Source organism: Aspergillus nomiae, assembly GCF_001204775.2.
Source record: "Aspergillus nomiae NRRL 13137 chromosome Unknown contig00466, whole genome shotgun sequence".
In the NCBI taxonomy this organism is placed as follows: domain Eukaryota; kingdom Fungi; phylum Ascomycota; class Eurotiomycetes; order Eurotiales; family Aspergillaceae; genus Aspergillus; species Aspergillus nomiae.
The window spans coordinates 1-24,384 of NW_015378521.1; the positions used below are offsets into that span (position 1 = coordinate 1).

The 24,384-nt window shown below is 49.4% G+C and overlaps 8 protein-coding genes across 8 annotated transcripts; 6 read left to right on the plus strand and 2 right to left on the minus strand.

The window, feature by feature from the left end:
- Nucleotides 1–683: 683 nt before the first annotated feature.
- Nucleotides 684–1,944, plus strand: ANOM_009564 (alpha/beta hydrolase; the record flags this gene model as incomplete). The annotated part of the gene is made up of 3 exons (XM_015554820.1): nt 684–840; nt 954–1,725; nt 1,782–1,944. 3 exons carry the CDS (start codon nt 684–686, stop codon nt 1,942–1,944), a joined length of 1,092 nt encoding a protein of 363 aa, XP_015402229.1.
- Nucleotides 1,945–5,323: 3,379 nt separating this feature from the next.
- Nucleotides 5,324–9,076, plus strand: ANOM_009565 (SEC61-beta family protein; the record flags this gene model as incomplete). The annotated part of the gene is made up of 6 exons (XM_015554821.1): nt 5,324–6,137; nt 6,201–6,639; nt 6,693–6,887; nt 6,941–7,204; nt 8,267–8,615; nt 8,680–9,076. Coding segments are annotated over 6 exons (1,590 nt in total), but the record flags the coding sequence as incomplete, so codon positions are not given.
- Nucleotides 9,077–10,262: 1,186 nt separating this feature from the next.
- On the plus strand, nt 10,263–12,626 carry ANOM_009566 (sodium:solute symporter family protein; the record flags this gene model as incomplete). The annotated part of the gene is made up of 7 exons (XM_015554822.1): nt 10,263–10,333; nt 10,444–10,616; nt 10,670–11,176; nt 11,231–11,240; nt 11,295–11,329; nt 11,386–12,004; nt 12,062–12,626. 7 exons carry the CDS (start codon nt 10,263–10,265, stop codon nt 12,624–12,626), a joined length of 1,980 nt encoding a protein of 659 aa, XP_015402227.1.
- A 355-nt stretch (nt 12,627–12,981) lies between these two features.
- ANOM_009567 (rhodopsin family protein) lies at nt 12,982–13,887 on the minus strand (the record flags this gene model as incomplete). The annotated part of the gene is made up of 7 exons (XM_015554823.1): nt 12,982–13,147; nt 13,220–13,260; nt 13,328–13,360; nt 13,448–13,472; nt 13,545–13,578; nt 13,661–13,714; nt 13,857–13,887. The coding sequence occupies 7 exons, from the start codon at nt 13,885–13,887 to the stop codon at nt 12,982–12,984; spliced, it is 384 nt and encodes a 127-aa protein (XP_015402226.1).
- A 410-nt stretch (nt 13,888–14,297) lies between these two features.
- Nucleotides 14,298–15,309, minus strand: ANOM_009568 (dynein light chain DYN2; the record flags this gene model as incomplete). Its single annotated transcript, XM_015554824.1, has 7 exons — nt 14,298–14,656; nt 14,707–14,776; nt 14,826–14,852; nt 14,904–14,938; nt 14,989–15,022; nt 15,074–15,096; nt 15,147–15,309. Coding segments are annotated over 7 exons (417 nt in total), but the record flags the coding sequence as incomplete, so codon positions are not given.
- A 175-nt stretch (nt 15,310–15,484) lies between these two features.
- On the plus strand, nt 15,485–18,352 carry mrd1 (RNA-binding ribosome biosynthesis protein MRD1; the record flags this gene model as incomplete). The annotated part of the gene is made up of 4 exons (XM_015554825.1): nt 15,485–15,712; nt 15,813–16,574; nt 16,807–17,079; nt 17,138–18,352. 4 exons carry the CDS (start codon nt 15,485–15,487, stop codon nt 18,350–18,352), a joined length of 2,478 nt encoding a protein of 825 aa, XP_015402224.1.
- An 867-nt stretch (nt 18,353–19,219) lies between these two features.
- On the plus strand, nt 19,220–21,852 carry abaA (transcription factor AbaA; the record flags this gene model as incomplete). Its single annotated transcript, XM_015554826.1, has 3 exons — nt 19,220–19,760; nt 19,810–19,986; nt 20,045–21,852. Coding segments are annotated over 3 exons (2,460 nt in total), but the record flags the coding sequence as incomplete, so codon positions are not given.
- Nucleotides 21,853–22,401: 549 nt separating this feature from the next.
- Nucleotides 22,402–23,418, plus strand: ANOM_009571 (aldo/keto reductase; the record flags this gene model as incomplete). The annotated part of the gene is made up of 2 exons (XM_015554827.1): nt 22,402–22,549; nt 22,604–23,418. 2 exons carry the CDS (start codon nt 22,402–22,404, stop codon nt 23,416–23,418), a joined length of 963 nt encoding a protein of 320 aa, XP_015402231.1.
- Between the last annotated feature and the right edge of the window lie 966 nt (nt 23,419–24,384).

Sequence of the window (24,384 nt, forward strand, 5' to 3'; positions counted from 1 at the left end):
TTTTTTTTTTTATCTTGGGATGGAAGCTGATTGAGGTCTATAGGGGAAACGCTCGTGGGTCTTGCTTATGGGAATTCGACCGGGGCGAGGTTCTTTGTTCCCTCGTCGTTTGAATGGGGCTGTGGGGACTTGGATGGTGATACGACGCCTGGGAAGGGCGCTTTTTAGGTAGGTCTTGGTGATTGCCTGCCTTGTAGTACTTATGAGGGACTTGAGAGTGGAAATAATCATTATCTCATGACTCCCTCAGTAGAGAATAGAGATCCTGATGGTGTTGAGAATCATTTACTACTGCGAAGTGAATACTATGCATATACTTCGGTACCTAAAGTATACCTATTGTCCAAAACAGAAATAGACGAGCCAACCACAGCTGAACAACCATCTTCATTGATACAAGTATAAAATAGAAGTGTGGTATGTAGATCATGATCATATATACCTCGGGTGTACGCGTAAGGCAGTGCATAGAAATAGTATTGATAGAGTTATAAAATCCCAAGTACCGAGGTGAAGGAGAAGGTGGGGGGGTGGGATATTTATCGATTAGTGACGGACTTACCCTAGGTAACCTCCAAATATCAACCTGCATTCTCTCGCTCGATTTCATGTAAATTCACATCTCCACTAAACCGGTAACATACAATTATAACATCGATATTTCTTTCCTACCGTTGAACGACATGGCCGATTTCTCAGAGTATACTACGCCCCATGAAGAATGGCTCGAGTTGGAGAAATCACTCCCGGATATCCCCAAGGGTTTGAGCATAGAGCAGCTGAAGGCGGCGGCAAATCGCGATCGCGAGGCTATGGCTGCGAAGGCTATGGTTGAGGAAGGTTTGTTGTGTTCCTTTTCCTTTTCTAGGAGAGAGTGGTGGCTATGGTTTTCGGGGGGTTGGAGAAAGTCTACAGGCTTACGGGATATTTTCTTTTCTTGTCTGGTGAAATAGATCTGGTATCGCAGGTGTCCATGCAAGATTACACTATCCCGACGCGCGACGGAGAGTCGCTCGAAGCTCGCACTTACCGGCCGTCGTCGGTGCCTGCTACGCAGCGGTTACCGGTTTTTATCTTTTACCATGGTGGTGGGTTTATCATGGGTACTCTGAGTTCGGAGGATGCGATCTGCTCGCGCATTGTCGTTGCCCAGGTGGCTGCGGGATCTCCCGTGGTGGTGGTCAATGTGAATTACCGTCATACCCCGGAGTACACGTATCCGACCGCATGGAATGATGCAGAGGATTCCTTTCACTGGGTCCATGACCATATTGGTGATATCGGCGGCGAGGCGGAGAACGTGGTCGTCGGGGGCATTTCGGCGGGGGCCTATCTGACGGCGTCTTTGACGCTGGGGCAGAACATCGGGAAGGATGTATCGTTGGCTCAGAGGCCGAAGGTCCGGGGCCAGGTGCTCATGATCCCGGCTCTTGTTACGGAGGACTGTTATGCGTCGCTGGTTGCGCAGCTTCGTGATCCCTCTGTCTCGAGTTATGTGGAGTGCGAGCATGCGCCGATTCTCCCCGTCAGCAGGATGCGTTTGTTTGGACAGTTGCTCAAGCCGGAGGTGAATGGGTCGGAGTTGGGAGCTGATAGACGCATTAATCCGGGGCTTGCGACGGCGGACGAGGTCAAGGGATTGCCGCCTACGACGTTCGGAATCGCAGGGAGGGATCCCTTGAGAGATGAAGGGCTGCTGTTCGCGATGTTGCTGGCCGAGAATGGGTGAGGAGCCCGTTTCGCGTGAGAATAACTTACAGCTAACGGTTCGTGCTTTGCAGGGTGCCTACCGATGTTAATGTCTTCAAAGGGCTGCCACATGGGTTTAGACGATATGGAAGTAAATTGTCTGCATCGAAGAAGTGGGACGAGGTTATGGCCCAGGGTATCCAACATGCATTGAGCGATCCGGTGGCTGGTGAATTTGTGATTAAGGCTCATTGAGCCTTATGTCGACATGGATTGAATGTCAGAACTTAGAACATGTATACCGTAGCATGTCTTAGAATGCCGCACGTAGGGCAGGGAAATAGAGAGACTAGTGATACGCGGTATTTTATTCTCGTCGCTGATCTCCGTTGATAGAGTAATCGGAAGCCTCGGCTTCGCTGTCCGAACGCACGCACGACGCGAGGGATCGGCAGAATGCTGTAAATAGTAACCGTTGGCCTTCCTGAGGTCCAACAAGCGACAAAAGTCCGTCGAGTTTTTTCATTCTGCACGACGTGGAATGAGATTATCGCAAAGGGCACGTCCGCCTATCATGTTGATTAACTGGCTTGGGGTGAGCCACGACCAGGGAGTCCGGGGTGTGGCTCACCTGAACTGCGGATTTCCACACAGCCACAGCCATGGATCTCATTGGCACAAGAGCTGTCAGTCCAGGATTTAGCGGCTGACCCTGATGACATGGCGATGATGCACGGTTGCGGTTTAGTTCCATGGAATCCCTTTCTTCTTGAAACGTTCCATGTGGAGTTCGTCTTAGTGAATGGTCGCCTTTCGTTGGGAGGAGCGCCCTACCAAAACCTAATGAGACCGTTGAGACGAGCGAGAGGATTGCGGCTGAGCATATTGCGTTGGAAATCATTGGCGGTATCGTCTCTGAGCCACCCGTACTGTAATCTCTTGATCATTGATCAGCATCCTGTACTGTGTATAGCCACCCACGGTGGTGAACCGAATCCTTTCGCGGATAGCACGCTGTCGTGGGTGGAGAACAACAGACTGGCCTGGTGGGACCGGGCACGGTGTCATCCTCCGTACGACTCCGTACTTCCCTGGAATGATACCAATTTGAATTTATCCTAAAACGGGCCCGTGAGAGAGCACCGAAGTATGATGCCAGACGCTAGTTTTATCTTTCAAGTTTCACGTAGCCTGAAAGAAGAGTCAAGCGAGGTCGAGTTGTGGGATTCAGTTTTACACAGTGGTAAAAATGGCCCGATTTCCAACACAGAAGGCCCAAGCGTCGAGTCCCCAGGGGAAATGGCACTATCCCAGCACTATGGAAAGCTTGGTTGGCAGTGATTCTGCTTGAAAATATACATTGCGTGACGCCCGTAGATTCCCATTTCCTCTGGCACTGGCCTCAGCTGACATGTGCATTAAAGACATCGCCAACGTGACTTGTACGCTTCTCGCAGCTCTGATATCCTTGACCGAGATGAGATCTCCGCTCTCGTATGTCTGCCCTCGTTCCAGACCATGCACAAAAAAGTCCCTAGGGACAAGTGAAGGAAGCTATAGCTGTGATATTGGAAAGAATATATGATAGCATTCATGCAAGTAGAGGTCACTTTTCACACTCCGAATTCAAGCGGATGCTCTTGAAAGATAGCGCCCACTCTATCTTGAAAACATTGCGACATAGGGCAACATTGGCCTGTGTTATTTCCGTGATACTTCCTGCGCCGTAACCAATTCACAGATGTTGATGTTAGGGGTACTTGTGTGACATAAAGCCGTCTCTTCTCGCTGTGCCGTGTACTGTATCGATTGGAGTGCAAGATGGTGGCCTGCCACGTCCACAGACTGGAGAAGTTCAGTTCCTGTTGATAGTTCTCTTGCCTGATGAAAGATAGTCAGAAAAAAACACCCGTGTGCACTGCTGGGAATGAATCTTCGTTGAGACACCAGCCTGAGATACTAGTGCTGTGGTTGGGTTATTGGAGGGCGCCACGTCTTTATTGGCCTGGTTTCAGTGGCATATAACGGTGGCGTAGCCAAGTGCGGATGAGACAGCCACAGCTGCCGGTGAACAAGAACCTGCAGCTGGGATGGTTTTGAAATGCAAGTTTTATAAGGATTGTATCGTCGATGGGAGCTTTAATTAGTGGGCGGATTATCTAGTACTAATTCAAAGGCTCCAAGATTTGTCAGTACTGATTGTTACATGATTTTTAGCTCCCAGTACAAAGGGGAATATGCATACCATATTAATGGAGGTGCAGCTGTTGTCTTAACTCCTACCTTTATTATGCATGCCGAGTCTACTATATATAGTACAGAAGCGAAAGGTAGCATCATAAGGGAACATCAGCGGTCGTTCGTCAAAAGGGATATATATGCACAGTACAAAGCCAACAATCACAACAATGATCTGGACCAGAAGGGGTTGTGGAACGTTGCAGTGACAGCCTACAGTGCCCAGAGCTGGTGCTCTTGTCTATCTGTCTGCCTAGGTGAAGACCCATGGAACGCGTAACTTCTAACTAATCGGACTGCAGACAGTAAATAACCTTATAGTTGCCCTATCGATGGGGATATCCAGTCTCCTAGCGACCCCGGTCCACACACAATGGTATTGAATCTCTCCTTCCCACTTCGGAGTACAGTTCTGATGACTATCTGACCGCTAGCGATGTCTGATCTGTCATTCCATTCGCATTGAGAGGGTTTAGCAGACAGTTTGTGTTCCCACCAGGGGGTTCAACCATGGGTAAACGAGACCAGGTACGGAGGACCCAAGCGGGTTAATTAGCCAGAGTCCAGACACAAGCCCCGAGAATTCTGGCCCCATCACCATTTATCTGGTCTCCCGTCTCACAGGTTCTGATGGGTCCCTGACCCACTTAGAGTATACACCAGTTCACGAAAATCGAAGTTAGTGGGCCCCAGGGCCTCAGGCACCCGGTAGCACCGGATATGATTGTTTGGATACGTACGTTCCTCCATACGGAGTGCTCCGTAATTTATGAGTGAGCAGAGCCATTCTTGGCTGGGTGGCCTATACTTTGGGACGGGAAGTAAAAATGGTAACAATAGTAAACGGAGACCAAAGTTCCTGGCGTAATAAAATGAAAACAAAAATAAAAGAACTACTAATAATAAACCAAAAAAGAAACAGATTAACAGGGAGGTAGTTTTTTACCGTTAACTGTCAAGTCAAGTGAGGCTATTAACCCCATTGTTTTTTTCCATAAGAGAAGAAGAGTATCTGTATTTTGTATATAATACACACTCTACAATTCTTCCGCGTGTCTGGATTGTTTCTGTTGATTTTCTTTCTTTCTTTCTTTTTTTCTCCGCCCCAAACCCTGGAATAGTACCACAAATTCTCAACCAAACCAAACAGAGAGGAGAAAAAAAAAGCCCCTTCTCCAGACTCCAAATGATCGGTGGTCCTGTCAGTCAAAAGACTGCGTAATTGCCGGCGAAAATTAGAAAAATCATAAAAAAGGAAACGAGCCTCTCGACTTTCTCCCGCAGTTTGGGGAACCGACCGTGCCTTACCTAACCTCATTCCTCGTGATTACTGGTATTATTATTCCTTCTCACCCGCATCTAATCGGCATTCCCCTATATTCAAACCACCCATTCCTATCGTCCCTCGTTCGACCACCCACTTTCGTTTTGGAATTCTCCTCCCCCCCTCCTCTCGATTCTTGGGGGTTCAGTCAAACCTATCAGTCGCTATTTGTTGACCCATTTCCAGCCACTCGCTGAGAAGGGTCCTCGCGTGATTCTGCATGTGCTCAGCCTTACACCAGTCCTGAACGATCAATCGGAGTGTGCCTCTCCGCCCAACACACGACCTTTCACCCGAGGCTTGGCGGACATTAAGCCTCCTTCGCTCGAAGGAGATCCCCAAGTCGCGCCTCCCCGTCCTCGTTCTCACTTGTCTTCCTCGGGCCATCTCCTCCCCCGGATCATTCATCGTTAGGCTGAAAGAGGCTGTGGAGGCTTGTGCCTCAGGTCCCGTCATCGTCGAACCCGCCAAGTTCGAGATCAGACCTCCTAAACTGAAGTCCTCTTATAGGGTCGTCTAAAATAAAACTCTCCGACCCTCTTTCCCCGCCCGTGGGTTTCGGCTCCTAGACTCCTTTTCTGCATTTTCGCCGCCATACGGTGGTCAGAACCGTCATATTGTATCCCAGAAGCGAGACTCCGGCGGACACGAGCTCCGTAGCGGAGCCTATCACCAAAATTCAGACCAACAATTCACGCGCCTCCCTCCTTGGAGGTTCTTTTGACCCGGCATTTCGACGAGGCGGTGGTTTTCGAGGGCGAGAAGGGTACGCAAATGTGCCCCCGCACACTAAGAAACGCAAGATGTATAGACCAAATTCAATGTGGACGTGGTCCTTCTGTATTGTGACCCTTTTCCAAGCAGTCGTCACACTCGCTCTAGAATGGTATGTGCTGTCACCGCGGTTCCTATAAAGATATATCGCTGATGCTGACGGGATGCTCCGTAGTTACGTATTCGCAGACTTCCAACTCAAACTCTATGAGATAGCCGTCAATGTAACGGCATCCAAAACAATTCCGACCTTTTTAGCACTGTACAGTTTCGGTTTCATCTATGAGTTAGTGCTGGTCTACGACGCACTGCGCCTTAAAAATACCATTCAAGTCATCGGGCTGTGCGTATGCAACGTTGGCCTATTGATCTACGGTGCCGTGCAAGTGGAACAAATTAAAGATGCGATCGGAGTTTTGAATGACAATACAGCCATTGATCCGGCTGTGTGGGGACAAATCAAGCCTTTCCTGATCATCATCCCATGCGTTGTGGCCATGGGCACGCTGCTGATGATGATCGTGGCTTGGAAATTATACGATGAATTTGCGTGGTCCATCTACAAGCACATCAGCGCTGATTTGCGAATGAAGCGCCGATACCTCACATACCAGGTTTGTTGTGAACTACCTAGTGGACAAGGAATTCCAGCTGATTGAACCGGCAGATCTACATTGCGCTCCTCAAATTCGACTTCTTCTTTTTCCTCGGATTTACTGTGCAGTTCGTGGTCATTGTCACTAACCGGCACGATGCCGAGTTTGCGCTTACTCTGGCGGCTATCCCGGTCACAATCTTGATTTTGTTAGCTGCTGCTCTTTTCGTTCGGCGCGAAAGTTCTATTGGAATGATCGTAATCATTGTACGTGTTGATCGGTTACCCGCCCTCGAGAAGTTCTCTAACTATTATCATAGCTCCTCTACTTTGCTGCGCTGGCATATTTCTTGTTCAAGCTGTACCGCATTTACGACAAGAACACGTACCAAGAATACCTCCAAGCGCAACGCTCCTTGACGTTTTTCGCCGTCATCACCCTCGTTCTCATCGTTATGACTATTATCAACGCTTGCATGTGCATGCATAACTTCCACAAGGGCTTGAAACCGCACGTGAATAGGAAAAAGGCCCGCAAAGACGAGGAGAAGACCACGGAGCTGTCTTCAAACATTGCCGGCCAAGTGCCCAATCGGATGATGATCGATTGAGCCCGAGCATGGTCGTACAATTTCATGATTTCAAGATAACAACCTTTTGGTTCAATTGTCCATATAAAAACAACCAAGCGCTTTATCGGGACACAGATATCCACGTGAGACGTTTGCAAACCGCGTGCAATTCGCTCTTATATGTCGACTTGGATACTGTATTTTGAAGGTGTTTCCGGGATTTGCGATATGATACCTTTTTCTGCATTGATCGATTTAGCTCACGATTTCCATTATCTTCTCCGTTTGCTGTCAGGGTTTCCCTTTTACTTCGCTTCTCTTCCTCGCCCTTCCACATACAGCCTTATTAAATGGGCGCTGACAGCGTTCAATCGATGATTCCGACACTTGCACTTTGATATCCTTGCTTATGTCAGTTTATTTTTTTTTCACGACTGTGCATCTCATATGTTATGTACTGTATCTATCACATAATTGGAATAAAATACATAGGAAGAATATGGACTATTTGACTTGTAATTTGACTAAAGCAAGTAGGAGTGTCGTTACACCCCACACCCCACCAAAATATACCGTATCTCCCATGGTATACACCAAGTGCGTTTGTCACAATCTGTGAAGTTCAAGGTGACCTCTGTCATTATGAGTGGGAAGGGGATGCACAGGCGGGCTGTGGTTGGTGGAGGAAACTGGGGTAGGTCGGCGTGACGATACGTGACAGTACGGCCAATGGGAAACCGTGAGCGTGGCCTCTTTTGAGTGAACTTGCGACCTCAACTCTGCCAGCTACCACTTAATTCCCCTTCCCCTTCCAAGCAGACTTCCCTCCTTCTCCAACCAGTCCATTTTTTTTCTTCGTTCTTAAATTTAATTTCGCTCAATTCTTCACGACATTCTTTGATTATCTTCATTTGACTACGGTTTCTTAAAATGGTGAGTGTCCTTCGTGAGCCAACTGATCGTCCTTCGGTAGATGGGACTCCTGTCGTGCCTAGACACCGCATTGGCTTTCTTTTATCCCCTAATGTTGGATCCCAATTCTTAATGGTGATGCTAATATGAATATAATTTAAGGCTTCTCCCCGTGCTGCTTCCCCCCTGACCTCTGGTGCCGAGTCTGGCCCAGACTCCAAGGCTTCTGGTGCTGGAGCTGGAGCTGCTGGCTCTGTTTCTTCCATCGCCCGTACCTCCTCTCCCACTCCCCCCGGTGGTCCTCGAGCTGCTTTGCGTCGTCGCGCGGCTGCCGACCACAAGGAGTCTCTGCGCAATGCCAGACCCAGCTCGACTCGCGCTGCCGGTGCCGGTGGCTCTTCTGGTACCATGCTCAAGCTCTACACTGACGAGAGCCCTGGCTTGAGGGTTGACCCTGTTGTCGTCTTGGTTCTGAGCTTGGGCTTCATCTTTTCTGTCGTTGGTTTGCATGGTATGTAACACCTGAGATAGGTCAATTCGATCCATAATGGATACTGATGTGTGTCCGGGTTTAGTCATCGCCAAGATCACTCGCAAGTTCTCCTCGTGAGCAACGACTTTGCGTCTGCTCTCGCCATCACTCTCCTGCCTGCCTCGAGCGACATGTGGTTTGGCTGAGTGAGGTTCTGAGTGAGCGGGGCTGTTTTGCTATGCGTAGCCGGTCCCTGCTCCTGGAACGATTTTGGCCATTCTGAGAGGGTCGCTTTTGGCGGGTTCACTCCCATACTCTCTTCTACCCTTTTGAAATAATATACCCCATGGTGTCCGTTGCCTATCCGTTGTTGTCCTTGTGCGCGGGGATCCTTGAATCGAATCGTCCGATACTTCGCGAAGTTGAGTGTTGAAAGCCTATCTGCAGCATAGGTTGGGAAGGTGTGCTGGTTGTTATGTTACTGTTGGAGCTGCCTCCAACCCTTGTGACAGTTAATGAAAGATTTTCATGCCGAAAGTTTGGAAGGAGAGCTTTGTATAATATCAGTTGCTTTTTCAATGGGTACATGAACCTTAGAAGTTGATTGTGTTGTAAGCGACGGTAGGACATGTGATATGTAAGCCTGGCTGTTGGTCCAGGCAGGAAACCCTGCCTGAGGGACAGGGCTAGCGCGACGAGGACGTTTAATCTACTAGTATGGAACAAGGAACCCGTCTTCTGTACTTCGTATATGTTTTCTCAGATCAACCCAACTTCCCACTAGCACCCGACCCAGGTTTGCATCGACAACGGCGAGCTTCATTATTGAATAGAGAAGAGACGCTAGTTCCACTTGGGCAATTTGTGACTCCTTTTTAGGTTCTCTCGTTCAATCAAACGAGATCAGATCCTTTAACTCTCCCCAGCTTCCGCGCAATCGGGAGCGTGGAGACTGCAGATAATCCATTACTCGAAACCTGGAGTAAGGGAAAGCGTTATCACGCCTAGAGGGTTTGTTTTCTAGCTTCGTTTCATTGTTGGTGATTTACCTAAAAGCTGGGTCAGCATCCACTATCTTGATATCAGAAAGCCCCGTGTTCCTTATCAACCGTTTGCCGTCTCGGAGCCAATCGACGATGGCGTTCATCCAACCTCCACTGATAAGGATGGGCGACGAAAACAAGATTGGCCAATGATAACCAGGGGATTAAGGTCGACTACGATAGGGACCATGAGCCTTATGGATTGTCAATAAGCGATGGAAATAAGAAAATCGCGGGCCAGCTCGTTCCATGTGCTGGTCCGCTGTGACGTTGGTAGAATACGAACATGAAGCCCTTATCAGGCCCCGGAGTTTCAGCAACGACAATGACTGGGTTGAGCAGTCCAGAGTCCCGATTCAATGGGACGAAGGATGTTGATCAGTCTGAGGGTCTTCTGCGAGGTCGGAGGTCTCCTATGCACATGGCTGTACTACTTGAGGTAGTATATGAATCAAGTCACTCTTCGCTTCCCTGCGGATTTTCTTTCAGAAAGTATTAGACTGCTCGAGATCATTACTTGTGGATCGCTATATTGATATTAGCCTATATTATTATACTTGAACTGCAATTTCATACCCCATATTAGGAAATACGTGCATTCGGATTGACCATCCAAGGGCATCGTCCGACCAAAGTCGCAGTCATGTCGGAGACAGCCAACTTTGTTGCTCCCTTGTCTCAAGGGTTTGGCTATGGTATTATTGTCGGATTAGGGTTCGCATTCGCTTTGGTGATGGTTTTTATTACTTGGGCCCTCAAAAGGCAAGTGCTACATCTCTTTACCTAGGTAAGAGGAACTGGAGCTAACGGACTGTTCACTATAGATATCAGTATGAAGTCCAGACCTCAGAGATGTTTTCAACTGCAGGAAGATCCGTCAAGTCAGGTTTGGTTGCTGCTGCTGTCGTAAGTAGCTGGACTTGGGCTGCCACCCTTCTGCAATCCTCTGCAGTAGCCTATCAGTACGGAGTTTCGGGGCCATTCTTCTATGCATCAGGTTAGTGTGGCCGAAGAAACAGTGGGCTTTATCACTAACCACATGGATCCCAGGTGCCTGCGTGCAGATTATTCTATTTGCGACGCTCGCCATTGAACTCAAAAGACGAGCCCCAAATGCGCATACGTTCCTGGAAGTCATTCGCGCTCGATATGGCACTGCTGTCCATGTGGTCTTCATTGTGTTTTGCTTGATGACCAATATTCTTGTCACCGCAATGTTGCTCACTGGTGGATCTGCTGTCTTGACATCCTTAACTGGAGTCAATACCGTTGCAGCTTGTTTCCTGCTCCCCATTGGTGTTGTGCTCTATACGCTCTTCGGTGGCATCAAAGCAACTTTTATCACCGACTATATGCACACCGTGGTTATCATCGTCGTTATATTCATCTATGCATTCTCCGCTTACGCGTCTAACGATACTCTTGGATCTCCGGGTAAAGTTTATGATGCTCTGGTTGCGGCGGCTGATCGTCATCCTGTGGAGGGTAATGCTCAGGGCAGCTATCTCACCATGCGATCAAAGGAGGGTGGTATCTTCTGGGTTATCAACCTTGTCGGTAAGTGAATACATGTATCCTTTTGTTGTGGCTTAATGCTAACTATAAATCTAGGTAACTTTGGGTGTGTAGATACCTTACTAAACCTTGTCTGATATATGCTAACAGTGTGTTTCAGTACTGTCTTCCTGGACAATGGCTATTACAACAAAGGTGTGTTAAACTCGAGATGGAATGGTGCTATGTTGCTTCAGTACTGACTGCGATAGCTATTGCTGCGCACCCCGTACATGCTTTCCCTGGTTATGTTATTGGTGGCCTCTGCTGGTTCGCCATTCCTTGGCTCTGTGCCAGTACTATGGGAATATCTGCTCTTGCTCTTGAAGGTACTCAGCGCATGAGCTCGGAGGATGTAACTGCCGGCCTTGTCTTACCTTTTGCTGCTGTCAAGCTGCTGGGATATAGTGGAGCTGTCTGCACCACACTCATGATTTTCATGGCAGTCACATCGGCTTTTTCGGCTCAGCTAATTGCTGTTTCTTCCATCCTGACTTACGATATCTATCAGGCTTATATCAACCCCTCTGCAAAGGGAAAGAGATTAGTGTGGGTGTCTCACATGTCCTGTATTTTCTGGGCCATTGCGATGGCCAGTTTCGCAACCGGTCTTTACTACGCAGGTATCGGCATGGGCTACCTTTACTTGCTTATGGGTGTTATCATCTCCTCGGCGGTGTTCCCAGGCGCGATGACCCTCGTCTGGAAGGCACAGAACTGGGTCGCAGCAGCTGTATCACCTATTCTGGGCCTCGCCGTGTCCCTCATCGCATGGCTTGTAACCGCTAAGAAGGAATCCGGTGTATTGACCGTCGCTACCACTGGCGCAAAGTAGGCAACCTGTCCTCGACCTCACTCAATACGGCCCCCCAGCTAACAAAAGTCCAGCTACCCCATGCTCGCTGGAAACGTCGCCGCCCTCCTCAGCCCCATCATATTCTCCCCAGTCCTCACTTACATATTCGGCCCTCAAAACTACGACTACGAATCCATGCGTGCCATCCGCAAAGTTGATGATACAGACGTCGCAGCAGCCGCACACGTCGACATCGAACTAATCCCCGGCGAAAACAACCCCGCCGCCATCAACCCCGCCAAAGAGCAAGAAGAAGAGCGCAAGCTCAACAGGGCCGCGCTCTACTCGCGCACCCTCACCATCGGCATGGTTCTGTGCTTCCTACTCTTATGGCCAATCCCCATGTATGGCAGCTCGTACGTGTTCAGCAAGAAGTTCTTCACCGGCTGGGTTGTCGTGGGCATCATCTGGCTTTTCTGTACGACTGTAGGAGTGGTGATTTTCCCACTGTATGAGGGAAGAGAGAGTATTATTCGTACGGCTAGGCTTATGGCTCTTGATGCTGTTGGTAAGAAGCCGAGGTTTGAGGGACAGGAACAGACTCCATCTGGTTCTGCGACGCCGACGGAGAAAGTGGGCGCTAAGTCGGACGTGTAGCTTGGTTGTTTAATATGCAAGATTCTGTTGGGTGCCCAGATGCAGGCCCATCCATACCTACTGATGTGATTGGGATTTTGTGTTTTGCGTTGATTATATACCCCATTCGTTCTACGCCAGTTACGCTATTAATGTTATTACTAATTCTTACCGATTGAATGCACATATATCATGGAATACAACCCTCATTAATTGAAATAAAAAAAAAAGCAAGTAGATAAAATAGAAGCAAAGGTATCGTACAACAACAGAATATACACATCATTAACATCGCTTCTCGACCAGACCAAACCCCCATCCCTAAAACCCTCGACATAATAAAAATAAGAAAATCAAGGTCAACGCCAGCACATAATCACTTATACTGAGGATTCTGCGGCGGTGCCCCGGCCTGAGGCTGGGGATATCCGCCTCCCCCGGAGGCTTGAGGAGGAGGACCCCAGTAGGCCTGTGGGGGTGGTGCTGGGCCAGCCGGTGCACCTACCGGAGGCCTGGTCTCTGGCGTGATATCGGGGCGATCACTTATCTGTTGTCAGTTGGTCTGATCGGACAGAGTGTTTTCTTTTTACTATTCTGATTAGGGAACCACGTACCGTAGGTCTTGGGTGAAGCGACATGTGTAACATGTGACTTCCTGGGGGCTTGTTAGTATTTATTCTTCATTGGGTGGGGGCTAAGAAATGGTTGAAGCAGATATTTACCTTGTACTTGTGTGTTGCTAGCGGGATCATGGGCTGGTGGGTTACGGTTCATGTTAGTTGGATATTCTGGGTGATGATAGTAGTAAGAGCTATTGCAACCAGATCGGGAACGCAACATACAATGAAGCAGACGGTAAACCAGGGCCTAGAGCAATTAGCAATCAGGCCCATTCACGCATCGAATGGAAGTACTTGAAAGAAAAGCAAAAGAACATACCATCGCGTAATACAATGTCCATTGTAGTGTTGGCCTAATCCGAACACCATGATTGATTAGTCGGGTCAGGTACAAGCCAACCAAACACCTAGTAAGCAAGACCGGAGTAAACATACAGTTATAGCAGTAAGCCCTGACATTCTCGTAGCCTTGCAGCATGGACGTGAACTCTATTTAACCTGTTAGCCTAGTGCTTATGAAGACGAGAAGACGTCGTATTTAGACATCGGCGCATGGGGAGTTTATTTCCGGGTCGGTGCGGAGGATAAATATACACGGAGGGATTAGTATGCAGAGTTGCGCTGTACGTACCATGCGTTCCGAACGTGATGCAGATTGCCATGGTGGATGGGGTCTGCGCGGATACTGGTCTATGATACGAAGTGGAAGTATGACTTCTGGTCTCGAGGGTTTATGATCAAGGTGAGTTGAGTTGGTGAAGGTTGAGTCTAAGGGCGAAAGGCAGCGTTATTATGAGATCCCTTATTGGGGGTGACGTGTGGCGCTGTGGCTTGGCACTTGGCGTTTGGCTGTTCTCTTTCTTCTGGAATGCGTGGCACGTGTTTGGTGGATTTGGGCGTTTTTTATGTCTTGGGAGAGGAAACTTGGGGATGTGATATGATGGTTAGGTAGGTGAGGTGAGGACTCATTTGTGTGTATTCAATACTGTGTGGTAGCTGGCTGGGAGGCTCTATAGTTACTAGGGTACGAGCTGGTACGAGCCTACTATACTACAAGGCACTCCGTCATACAGCACACAATCTGCTTGGTATGACCAATCTAACTCACATCAAGATACAATGACACCGAAATTGAACCATGTAGGACTCGAATATGTAAATAAATACCGCTGAAGGGAAGGTAAGATTATGCAGCACCAACTGCCATGACGCCCGATCTCAGGGGACAGTCCATCGTGTCGCGAGTTAAGACCCATACGTCGCCGGCTTCTATTTTGTGGCGGCATGCCCCAATTGGCAGTCAAGACCCCAATCGCCCAAGGACTCGGCCCTCTTTTTATTTCCAACCATGTATGCCAAGGCGTGTTTATTGAGTCTTGAAGAGGAGAATGGCGCAGTGTCCGAGGTAGAAGTAAATGAAGTGTTTTGTCTCTGAATTGAATTAGCAACACCACGGCAGGTCAGTGCACAAAAGTCCGTACCGTGTGTGACAAAGCTTCCGAAATTCCTCCCTACGACACAATGCCATGTAGCTCCTTTGCGCGAGTCAAACTGTAGACTGTGAGTGAGGGGCTGTGGTGTTATCGGAGGAAACGCTGACCTCTCGCTTGATATACTGGGCAATGTCCTAATAATAATTAGCACCCTACCGAGTCGACGAACAATCGTTGTGACCAACCTTCTCAATGTGGTACTTCTCCATTGCCTCGATCGCTAAACAATTAGTCGCAATCACCTCCGTGGGGATACCCGATGAATCATACCAACTTCGACAGCTTCCTGCTGCATATCCTCCGTCTTTCATACCATAAGCAATTAGACCTCCAATTCTAGTGGCAACACGCTTACCATATCGACGGACTTGATTTGCGCTGCCCCATAATGTTAGTCATGTGGAAGATGCCGCTGAAGCTGCACTCACGCTCGAGCTTATCCTTCTTTTCGGAAGACATTTTGGTCGGTTGAGGGTGCTGGAAAAGCTTCAACAATAAGCAAGGGAGTAAACTGGAGATTTGCGTCTCTAAGGTAGTCCAACAGTACACAGCGTTCCGCCGAATTGCCTCCGGAAGTAGACGTTGGGCTATCGTGGTTGCTGAGGAGCAACCGTGTGGATACGCACGGGCCACGCCCACTTTTCTCACCGCCTTTGCCGGCACTATAAGGAAGCGGCATAAACTAAAAAATTTTTGGGGCTTTTTTTTTTCTTCTATACATTCCATTCCCTGCTGGCTTTGGGAAAGGCAGCCACAGGACACAATCATGGAAAGCACAAGAGTATTTGTCTCTGGCCTTCCGCCAACATTCTCCAATGATCAACTTAGGAAGCACTTTGCTAGTCGCTTCCAAGTTACCGACGCTCATGTATTACCCAAACGCAGGATTGGCTTTGTGGGCTTGAAGACCCCCGAGGCGGCCCAGGAAGCTGCTAAATACTTCAACAAGACATATGTCAAGATGTCCAAGATCTCTGTAGATATTGCTAAACCGGTATGTGGCTTCTTCCTGGCGATCTGGCTTTCTGTTTCCCATTCCCATTGCGCACGCTGACCGATAAAGGTGGTCTTGAGACTGACCAGAATTGCTTTAGATCGACTCCGAGCCTACCAGTGCTGCTCAAAAGTTTAAAAAGGCTGATAAGCCTGACTCGACTGCAGAGAATACACTCAAACGTAAGCGTGATGGGGAGCCCACCCAGCAGGACCCTAAGCTGCAAGAGTATCTTTCCCTCATGCAGCACTCATCACACACAAAGACATGGGCCAATGATGATGCCGTGATCAACCCTGTTGCCAATGACTCACCTGCCAAGGACCCGCCCGTTGAAGCAAATGAAGTTTCTCAAGAACTTACTTATGCTCAAAGGAAGAAGGCAAAGCTCGGGGAGACGTCTGAAGAAGATGCTCATGTGTCACGGCATGACGAGCCTGAGCCTATGGTTGTTGATGCAAGTAAGGAAGAAGATACTACTGAGCAAGCGGTGGACCAAGAGCAGCCCGCGGTTCAGGAAGATGAGCAACAACCGGTATCTGACGCTGACTGGCTTCGGTCTAAGACAAGCCGTCTTCTCGGTCTCCTAGACGAAGAGGAGCAAGCAGAGTTTGACTCCACAGCGCAAAGGCCAACTGATTCAACGGAGCCAGCAGGTGATGTTGAAGTCGACAATGAAGACGCAGAGGCTGATGCTTCTCCGGCCGCGGCTAATACTGCGGAGCCCACAAAAGCACCGGAAGTTGATACAAACATTGAAAATATTCGCATTTCCGCGCGCTTATTTGTGAGAAACTTATCTTACGATACAAAGGAGTCCGATCTCGAACCGGTATTCGCTCCCTTTGGCAGGATTGAAGAGGTCAGTCTTCCATTTTCATTCTGTGCCCTCCCTACCTTTCCTTCCCCCCTTTCATGCAAAGTTGCTCGCATGATGAACATCCTGATAGGGACATCAGATGCAAAGCAAATGATGTGACCAGGAAAAGAGAATTTTAGTAGATGCCTCTAGTATCTGAAGAGCAACATATCCTCAACTTGACATTGGATTCACTGTGATTTTAGATTCATGGGACAATTGCTGATTTATTTAGATTCATGTTGCCTTTGATACTCGGTTCAGCTCCAGTAAAGGATTTGCTTACGTTCAGTATGTTGAATCCGACGCCGCTGTAGAGGCCTACAAAGCCCTCGACGGAAAACACTTCCAAGGTCGTTTATTGCACATCCTGCCAGCTGCTGCAAAGAAGACGTATAAGATCGACGACTATGAGTTGTCCAAGTTGCCTTTGAAGAAACAGAAACAGATTAAGCGAAAGCTAGACTCTACTTCTTCAACCTTCAGTTGGAACTCGCTTTATATGAACGTAAGTCAGTTTGGGATATAGTCTAAGAGTATCGTATACTAACAAGCCTCTCTACTAGGCCGATGCAGTTATGTCGTCAATGGCCGAGAGACTTGGTATATCCAAAGCAGATCTCTTGGATCCTACTTCGTCTGATGCCGCAGTGAAACAAGCCCATGCTGAAACGCACGTTATTCAAGAAACGAAGGCTTACTTCACTGCAAATGGTGTCAACATTGATGCTTTTAAAGAACGAGAGCGTGGAAACACTGCTATCTTAGTAAAGAACTTTTCTTATGGCGTCAAGACTGACGAGCTTAGGAAGCTGTTCGAGCCGTATGGCCAACTCACAAGACTACTGATGCCTCCCAGTGGCACAATAGCGATTGTTGAGTTTGCAAGACCAGATGAGGCTCAAAAGGCATTCAAGGGTCTGGCGTACCGGAAGCTGGGAGATTCTATCCTCTTCCTAGAAAAAGCCCCCAAGAACCTCTTCGATGCATCTGTTGTCCCACAGAAACCAACTGTGGAAACCAAGGCCATCTCCCAAGGTTTCTCGACTGCTGACACGTTCGCGGCAGATGAGCCTGAACAGGCTATTGCTACCGCAACTCTCTTCGTAAAGAATCTCAACTTTGACACAACGAATACACGTTTCGTTGAAGTCTTCCAGCCGTTGGATGGGTTCGTGTCGGCGAGGATCAAGACCAAGCCCGATCCCAAACGACCTGGTCAGACGCTCAGTATGGGCTTTGGCTTTGTTGACTTTAGGACCAAAGATCAAGCTCAAGCCGCTCTTGCTGCAATGAATGGATACAAGCTCGATCAGCATGCACTGGTAGTTAGGTCATCGCATAAAGGTATGGACGCCGCTGAAGAAAGACGACGTGATGATACTGCGAAGAAAATCGCAGCTAGGAGGACGAAGATTATCATTAAGAACTTGCCATTCCAAGCGACCAAGAAGGATGTCAGATCACTCTTTGGAGCCTACGGCCAGCTTCGCTCTGTGCGTGTTCCTAAGAAATTTGACCGCTCGACTCGTGGTTTCGGTTTTGCAGACTTCGTAAGCGCTCGCGAAGCGGAAAATGCCATGGACGCATTGAAGAACACCCATCTGTTGGGCAGAAAACTGGTATTGGAATTTGCAAACGAGGAGGCCATCGATGCGGAGCAAGAGATCCAGCAGATCGAAAAGAAAGTAGGGGAGCAGTTGGACCGGATCAAACTACAGAAGCTCACGGGTGCTGGACGGAAAAAATTTACTGTAGGGGCCCAGGACGAGGAAAACTAAAGTCCTTTCTCCTTCTGCCCTTCTCCCTGTTGATAGGGTTAATGAATAGTAATGGTGCTGCTGCTATCTTTTGTGTTTGTGAGAATATACCCCTTGCTTGGCGGAACACCTTTGGGCCTTTTCACACGTTCCTGCTGTCAGGACTGTGCCTCTGCAGACGCGTTCTGCAAAGTTCCGTCGCCTCGTGCATCTTAATGAAGCCTTATCTTTTTTTATCCCCATGTATCCTTGTTCGATCCTAGCATCTCGTCTACCCCTCGTCCTCTACTGTTACCTTTCGTATGTCTGCACCCTGGATATCAGGTTGAAAGCAGGGTGCGGTCGTTGTTTTCCAACCTACATTCCGCTGGCTCTGCCTGTAACCCACCGCGCATTCTTGGATGATCGCCTCGCCCGATGTTGTTGGATGCTGGGCATTCCAAAGAGAGGTCTTTGCCACAAACTCGCCCATCATTGCTCATCGGTACCTGGCTTGGTGGCTCCAGTCAATGATCATGTCGTGCAGGTCCAAAATCCCCGGGCAGCGGCTCGCTGAATCGTGCACCCTGGATGTCCCCTTGCATGGGTAGCCGGTGTCCACAGTGCACCACCCTTCCTCCTGATTTGCTGCAACAAGGCGGCACCTGCTCGTCCCTCCCTCATCGCTCTGATCGACGCGTGAAGCTCAGGTCAAGGGTTTCCCCGCGCCTCAGGCGACTGACGCTGCCCTCGAGGGGGAATCGCCCAAACAAGCAAACAGCGTGGTCCAGCAATGTAGCTGCTGGGGCTACCTTCGCGCTCCTTTACTAGGGGAGGGAATGGGGTTCCCTATAAACATCATGCTCTTCGCTCGAACATTCTCTTTCCCAGGTTCTTACATTTTTCCCAGTAACTGCGTGCTTTGCCCGGCAAGAAGCATTTGTGACCCTCAACATCCTACTCTGTGGAATCTGTCATTCTTCCGAGAGCCTATTCGAGGTGATCCGCTCCATGGCTGAGTGGCAGACCGAATGTATGTTGCCTCCAACCCAACCAGGTCTTGAAGGTGTCGGACCCCATCCAGGTCGAGTGCTTCAGAACACCTCTGGGAACATCCAGTCCTACTCTGACACCCTGGCGCACACGGATCCCACCGGGCGGGACGACCATTTTTCACATTATGGTTTCAAGTACCCTCATCAGCCCCCGGTCCCAACTCACCCAATGCCTACCACCAGCCTTCATGCCCAACAAGTTCTCAACAACCGTTTCCATACAAAGAAACTGCGGCGTCTCCAATCACTTGGCCAGAGCCTGATTGGACCCCGCAGGACAAGAAGTTACCTCAAGTCCCAAAAGTACATAGAGTACAGGGCACGGCCTCGCCGAGATACTGGAAAGGATGGGGAACCTGTTTGGTCAGATGAGCTTGAGGATGCTTTCCAGCAAGGTAAGACGACGACAGCTGCCACACAAGGAGAATGTGCTAACAATATCAGCCCTTGAGGCGAATCCCCCCATGGGGAGAAGAAAATGGTCCGAACGTGGCAAATCCTACGGTCGAAATGAACTGATAGCTGAGTACATCTACAAAACTACTGGGAAAAGGAGGTCGAGAAAGCAGGTCTCTAGCCACCTGCAAGTCCTGGATTCTTTTCTCAAGGGTGACCCCGACTGTATGTCCCGCCTAGATAGCTTCGATGAGCAAACCCAGATCTAACCAGGCCTTTGTAGGGGAGAGGCTTGTGCGGGAGCAACCAGCAGACCGTTCGAATGGCCAGCCACCATCAGCCGGTCCTCGCTGGAGAAATTCGATGGAAGTGCCATTCTCCAGCCATTACAACAGCCACAATTATCCCTCTTATCATGACTCGTTGAGGCCGGTGCCATCTTACCCGGGAGAGTTGCCCCCTCCACACGTTGTTTTCAACCCCAACCTGCATGCCGAGGCAACGAACGTTAATATGATCTATGGCCTCAGCTTTGACATGTGGGTGAGTGCGCCGGGTCAGCCAGAGCGGATCGAGAGTGCATTCCATATCTACACCCGCCTCCAAGGGGACCAACGTCATCCCGGTGCACCCCCAAAACGCTTGGAGGATCTCTCTAATTGGCGGAGCTCGTTTCCCCATCTCAACTCAATCATGGCAGATGCTAACAACCCACCGAGCTGTGAGATCATCTTACTGGAGGCCAATCTTGAGTTGATGGATGATTTCCCTCCGCCTGGTTCGAAACTCGGGATTCAGCTAGAGCTGGACTTCACCCAGCCTCCTAACGGCGATGCACTGACGAACCAAATGGAGAACTGGTCGTGCAACACGTATATCTACGAGGAAGGTCACAACATATTCAAGGAACGCCGCAACCTTCCTAGACAGCAGTCGAACAAAGTGAAACCTCCATTTGAATCTTCGTGGTGGGCAAAACGTTTTACGGAACTCACGGAGCTCACCCAAGGCACGCAGGGAAACGAGGCTGCTGATAGACAAATGAGAGACTACTTCCGTACCTTGACGGCAGTCCAAGAAATACGGGCTACTCCTAGTACTCGTCGGGTATCGAACCAGTACCCTGACAACTCCTCGGATGGAAGCAAAAGAATGGCCATCCTGATTTGGCAATTCCGGCGAACGCGACCAAACGAAGTCGGCACTACCACATGGCGCCGGGTGACTCCGCCATCCCCCGACCGTAATGCGATCCCTAGCCCGAAGCCCGTAACGGGGATCGACCTCCCTCCCTTGTCCTTTGACACGAACTCTCTAGCTAGGCCTGCCCCAAGCATTTACCAAGCCCCGCAGTCACACGACTTGGTGCATCATAGTGGTGCTTCGCAACCTCAATGGTCCATGTACCAGCCACCGCCGGACAGTATATTCAATGCAAGCGGAGGCTTTGACCTTCTCAACTCTCTCACTAAGCCAGAGGGTGGCCTTTATGACAAAACTGCCGTCACCTCCGTGCCAGACACCTACCCCAATCTGCAATCCGAAGTCAGCCAGCCAACGAGTCTCAATGGTTCTACTGGAGGACCAGGGATGCTTAGCATACCTGATATGTCCCTTTCACACACCAATCTCAATACATACAACCTAAGTGGGCATGATAATCAGTATGGAACGCCCCAGCATCCTGGGGTGAGCCTGCCTGATACCAGCCATGTTTTGAACAATGGCCTATTTGGGTCCAGCACTCAATCGATCGATGACATGAGTCACAGTCATGCACCTTGGCCGACTCCTACTTCGAGCATCACTGATGTTGGCTCGAGCAATTATAGCCACCTGCAGTTTCCCGATCACCATGTGCCATCTGTCTCACGGGAATCCCATCCGCACAACCACTTGGAGGCGTTGCTGGGCCCAGACGATCTCATCGTGGGGAGTATGCCTGGTGATCCTAGTATCCATGGGGCAGGCCATGGCCACATTAATCACACCTATGCTGAGAACAACGCGGTCGAGGCCGCATAATGAAGAATTACTAATCAATAATCGAGCTGAAGGATGTCTCTTAATGATAATAATGGCAAGCAAAAGTGTCGCTGGGTTTCGGGGATTTTGTATTTTAGTTTCTGGCACCGGAGTTTTGTGGGGGATGCTGGAGCATGCTCTGCGCGGGGGTTTGGGTCTTTTATTTTTTGTTTCAACTTTGGGATGTACTTTTAGTCTGATACCAATTGTGTACTGTAGTCATCTATACTATCTATTCTAATGTCCGAGTTGATACTTTTATCCTTGAGTGATTGGCGGGATTTGGGTCCCGTGAAACAGGGACGGTTAGTACGGGGTTTACTGGTCCGCATTTAGCCGGAGGGTCGCATTTAGCCGGAATGGTACTGTCGCATCTCGTCCAGCTCCACTTTAGCCTCAAGACAGTTCCATTCCTCCTATGGGCCTTGTTGCATTTATCCCGAGTGGGTATGGCCGTACCCCAAAATGAGGGTTTTTTGGAAGAATATGCGCGGGGGCAATCCCCAAAAGCTGATCGATGCCCCCTCGTTCTTTAACACTTCTGTACTCTCCTCTCAGTTGCAATCACACTGTCGTTCTTCTCGTTAACCGCGATCTCTCCACACAATAATCACAATGGCTCCTCCTACCGTCAAGCTGAACAGCGGATTTGACATGCCCCTCGTGGGTTTTGGCCTCTGGAAGGTAAACAACGAGACATGCGCGGATCAGGTTTACGAACCATCAAGGCCGGTTACCGTCTCTTTGACGGCGCATGCGGTATGTTACCACCTCCTACTGTGAAGGGTTCCGGGGGCAATCTAATACGGTCGTCCAGACTACGGCAACGAAGTTGAATGTGGCCAGGGTGTCGCCCGCGCCATCAAGGAGGGCATCGTCAAGCGCGAGGATCTCTTCATTGTTTCCAAGCTGTGGAACAGTTTCCACGAGGGCGACCGCGTCGAGCCCGTCTGCCGCAAGCAGCTGGCTGACTGGGGCGTCGAATACTTCGACCTGTACATCGTGCACTTCCCCGTTGCCCTGAAGTACGTTGACCCGGCTGTCCGCTACCCCCCCGGATGGAACTCGGAGAGCGGCAAGATCGAATTCAGCAACGCCAGCATTCAGGAGACCTGGACGGCGATGGAGTCGCTGGTCGACAAGAAGCTCGCGCGCAGCATCGGCGTTAGCAACTTCAGCGCCCAGCTGCTCATGGACCTCCTCCGGTATGCGCGCGTCCGTCCCGCTACCCTCCAGATTGAACACCACCCCTACCTGACCCAGCCTCGTCTGGTCGAGTATGCCCAGAAGGAGGGCATCGCCGTCACGGCGTACTCGTCTTTTGGACCTCTGAGCTTCCTCGAGTTGGAGGTGAAGAATGCCGTCAATACCACTCCTTTGTTCGAGCACAACACCATTAAGAGCCTCGCCGACAAGTATGGCAAGACCCCGGCTCAGGTACTGCTGCGCTGGGCCACCCAGCGCGGCATTGCGGTCATCCCCAAGAGCAACAACCCCACCCGTCTGGCGCTGAACCTGGAGGTCACTGGGTGGGATCTGGAGAAGACTGAGTTGGAGGCCATCAGCTCATTGGACCAGGGCTTGCGGTTCAATGACCCTCTTGGATACGGCATGTACGTTCCTATCTTCTAAGATGGGACGTTGCCCGCGAGAGATGTGTGATGATCTGCGATATAAAATGTACATGATGACTTGAGTAAATAGTTATGATAACCCATTTGGCAAAGACCGTTTAGTGCCTGAATATGAATAATATCTACATGCGTAGTAATGGTAGCGTATCTTCTTTTGGGCTCTCTTGCTTTGAGATGCCTTCTCGGCCCCGAAAGATTTAGTCTGAACGGCCGACTCGCCGTCATCATCATTCCTCCTAAAACCCTCCCACAACATAGGACTACTCCTTGGGATGTAGGTATTCTACCATGGGAAAAAAAAATGGAACTATATCCGGTGGATGACTCCCGCCATAGACTGAGGTCAGTGGGACGCCTCGATCCTGCAGTATCAGCAGCACTCAGCGACCCTGATAAGCGCGTAGTGATAGAGTGATGATGTTACAATCTTTCAAACGATTGCCAACATCCACCGAGAAGAAGTAATAGCGAAGGCAATTCCAAGCCTAGATATAATTCCAGAATTCCAAACAATACATGATGTATGAAGTATACTCCAGTACCTGAGAACTAAGTTAAAGTTTCGCAACTAAAAATCCCACGCCAAGCCCAAGCTGCCTTATCAACACTATCAATCAATCCATCCATCCATTATTTCCGCCAACTCCGACTCCCTCAAATCCAACCCCAACCTCAACCCACCAAAAAAGAAGAACAAGAAAAGCAACAAAGAACCCCCCCCCCCCAGACAAAATGGCCGCCCGCCTCGCAGCCCAATCAATCCACATAACAACGACCCCGATGCCGCGCTCCCTAACAGAAAGCAAACAAATCCTGACCGCGCTCCAGAAATTCGGCGAAGTCGTCACCTTCCGCAACCTCAAGGTAGATAGATTAGACCCTTCACCTATTGAATATAACTCTTAATTCAAAAAAAATAGTGTAACTGACAAGACAATGAAAAGTACGACACAACAAACACACA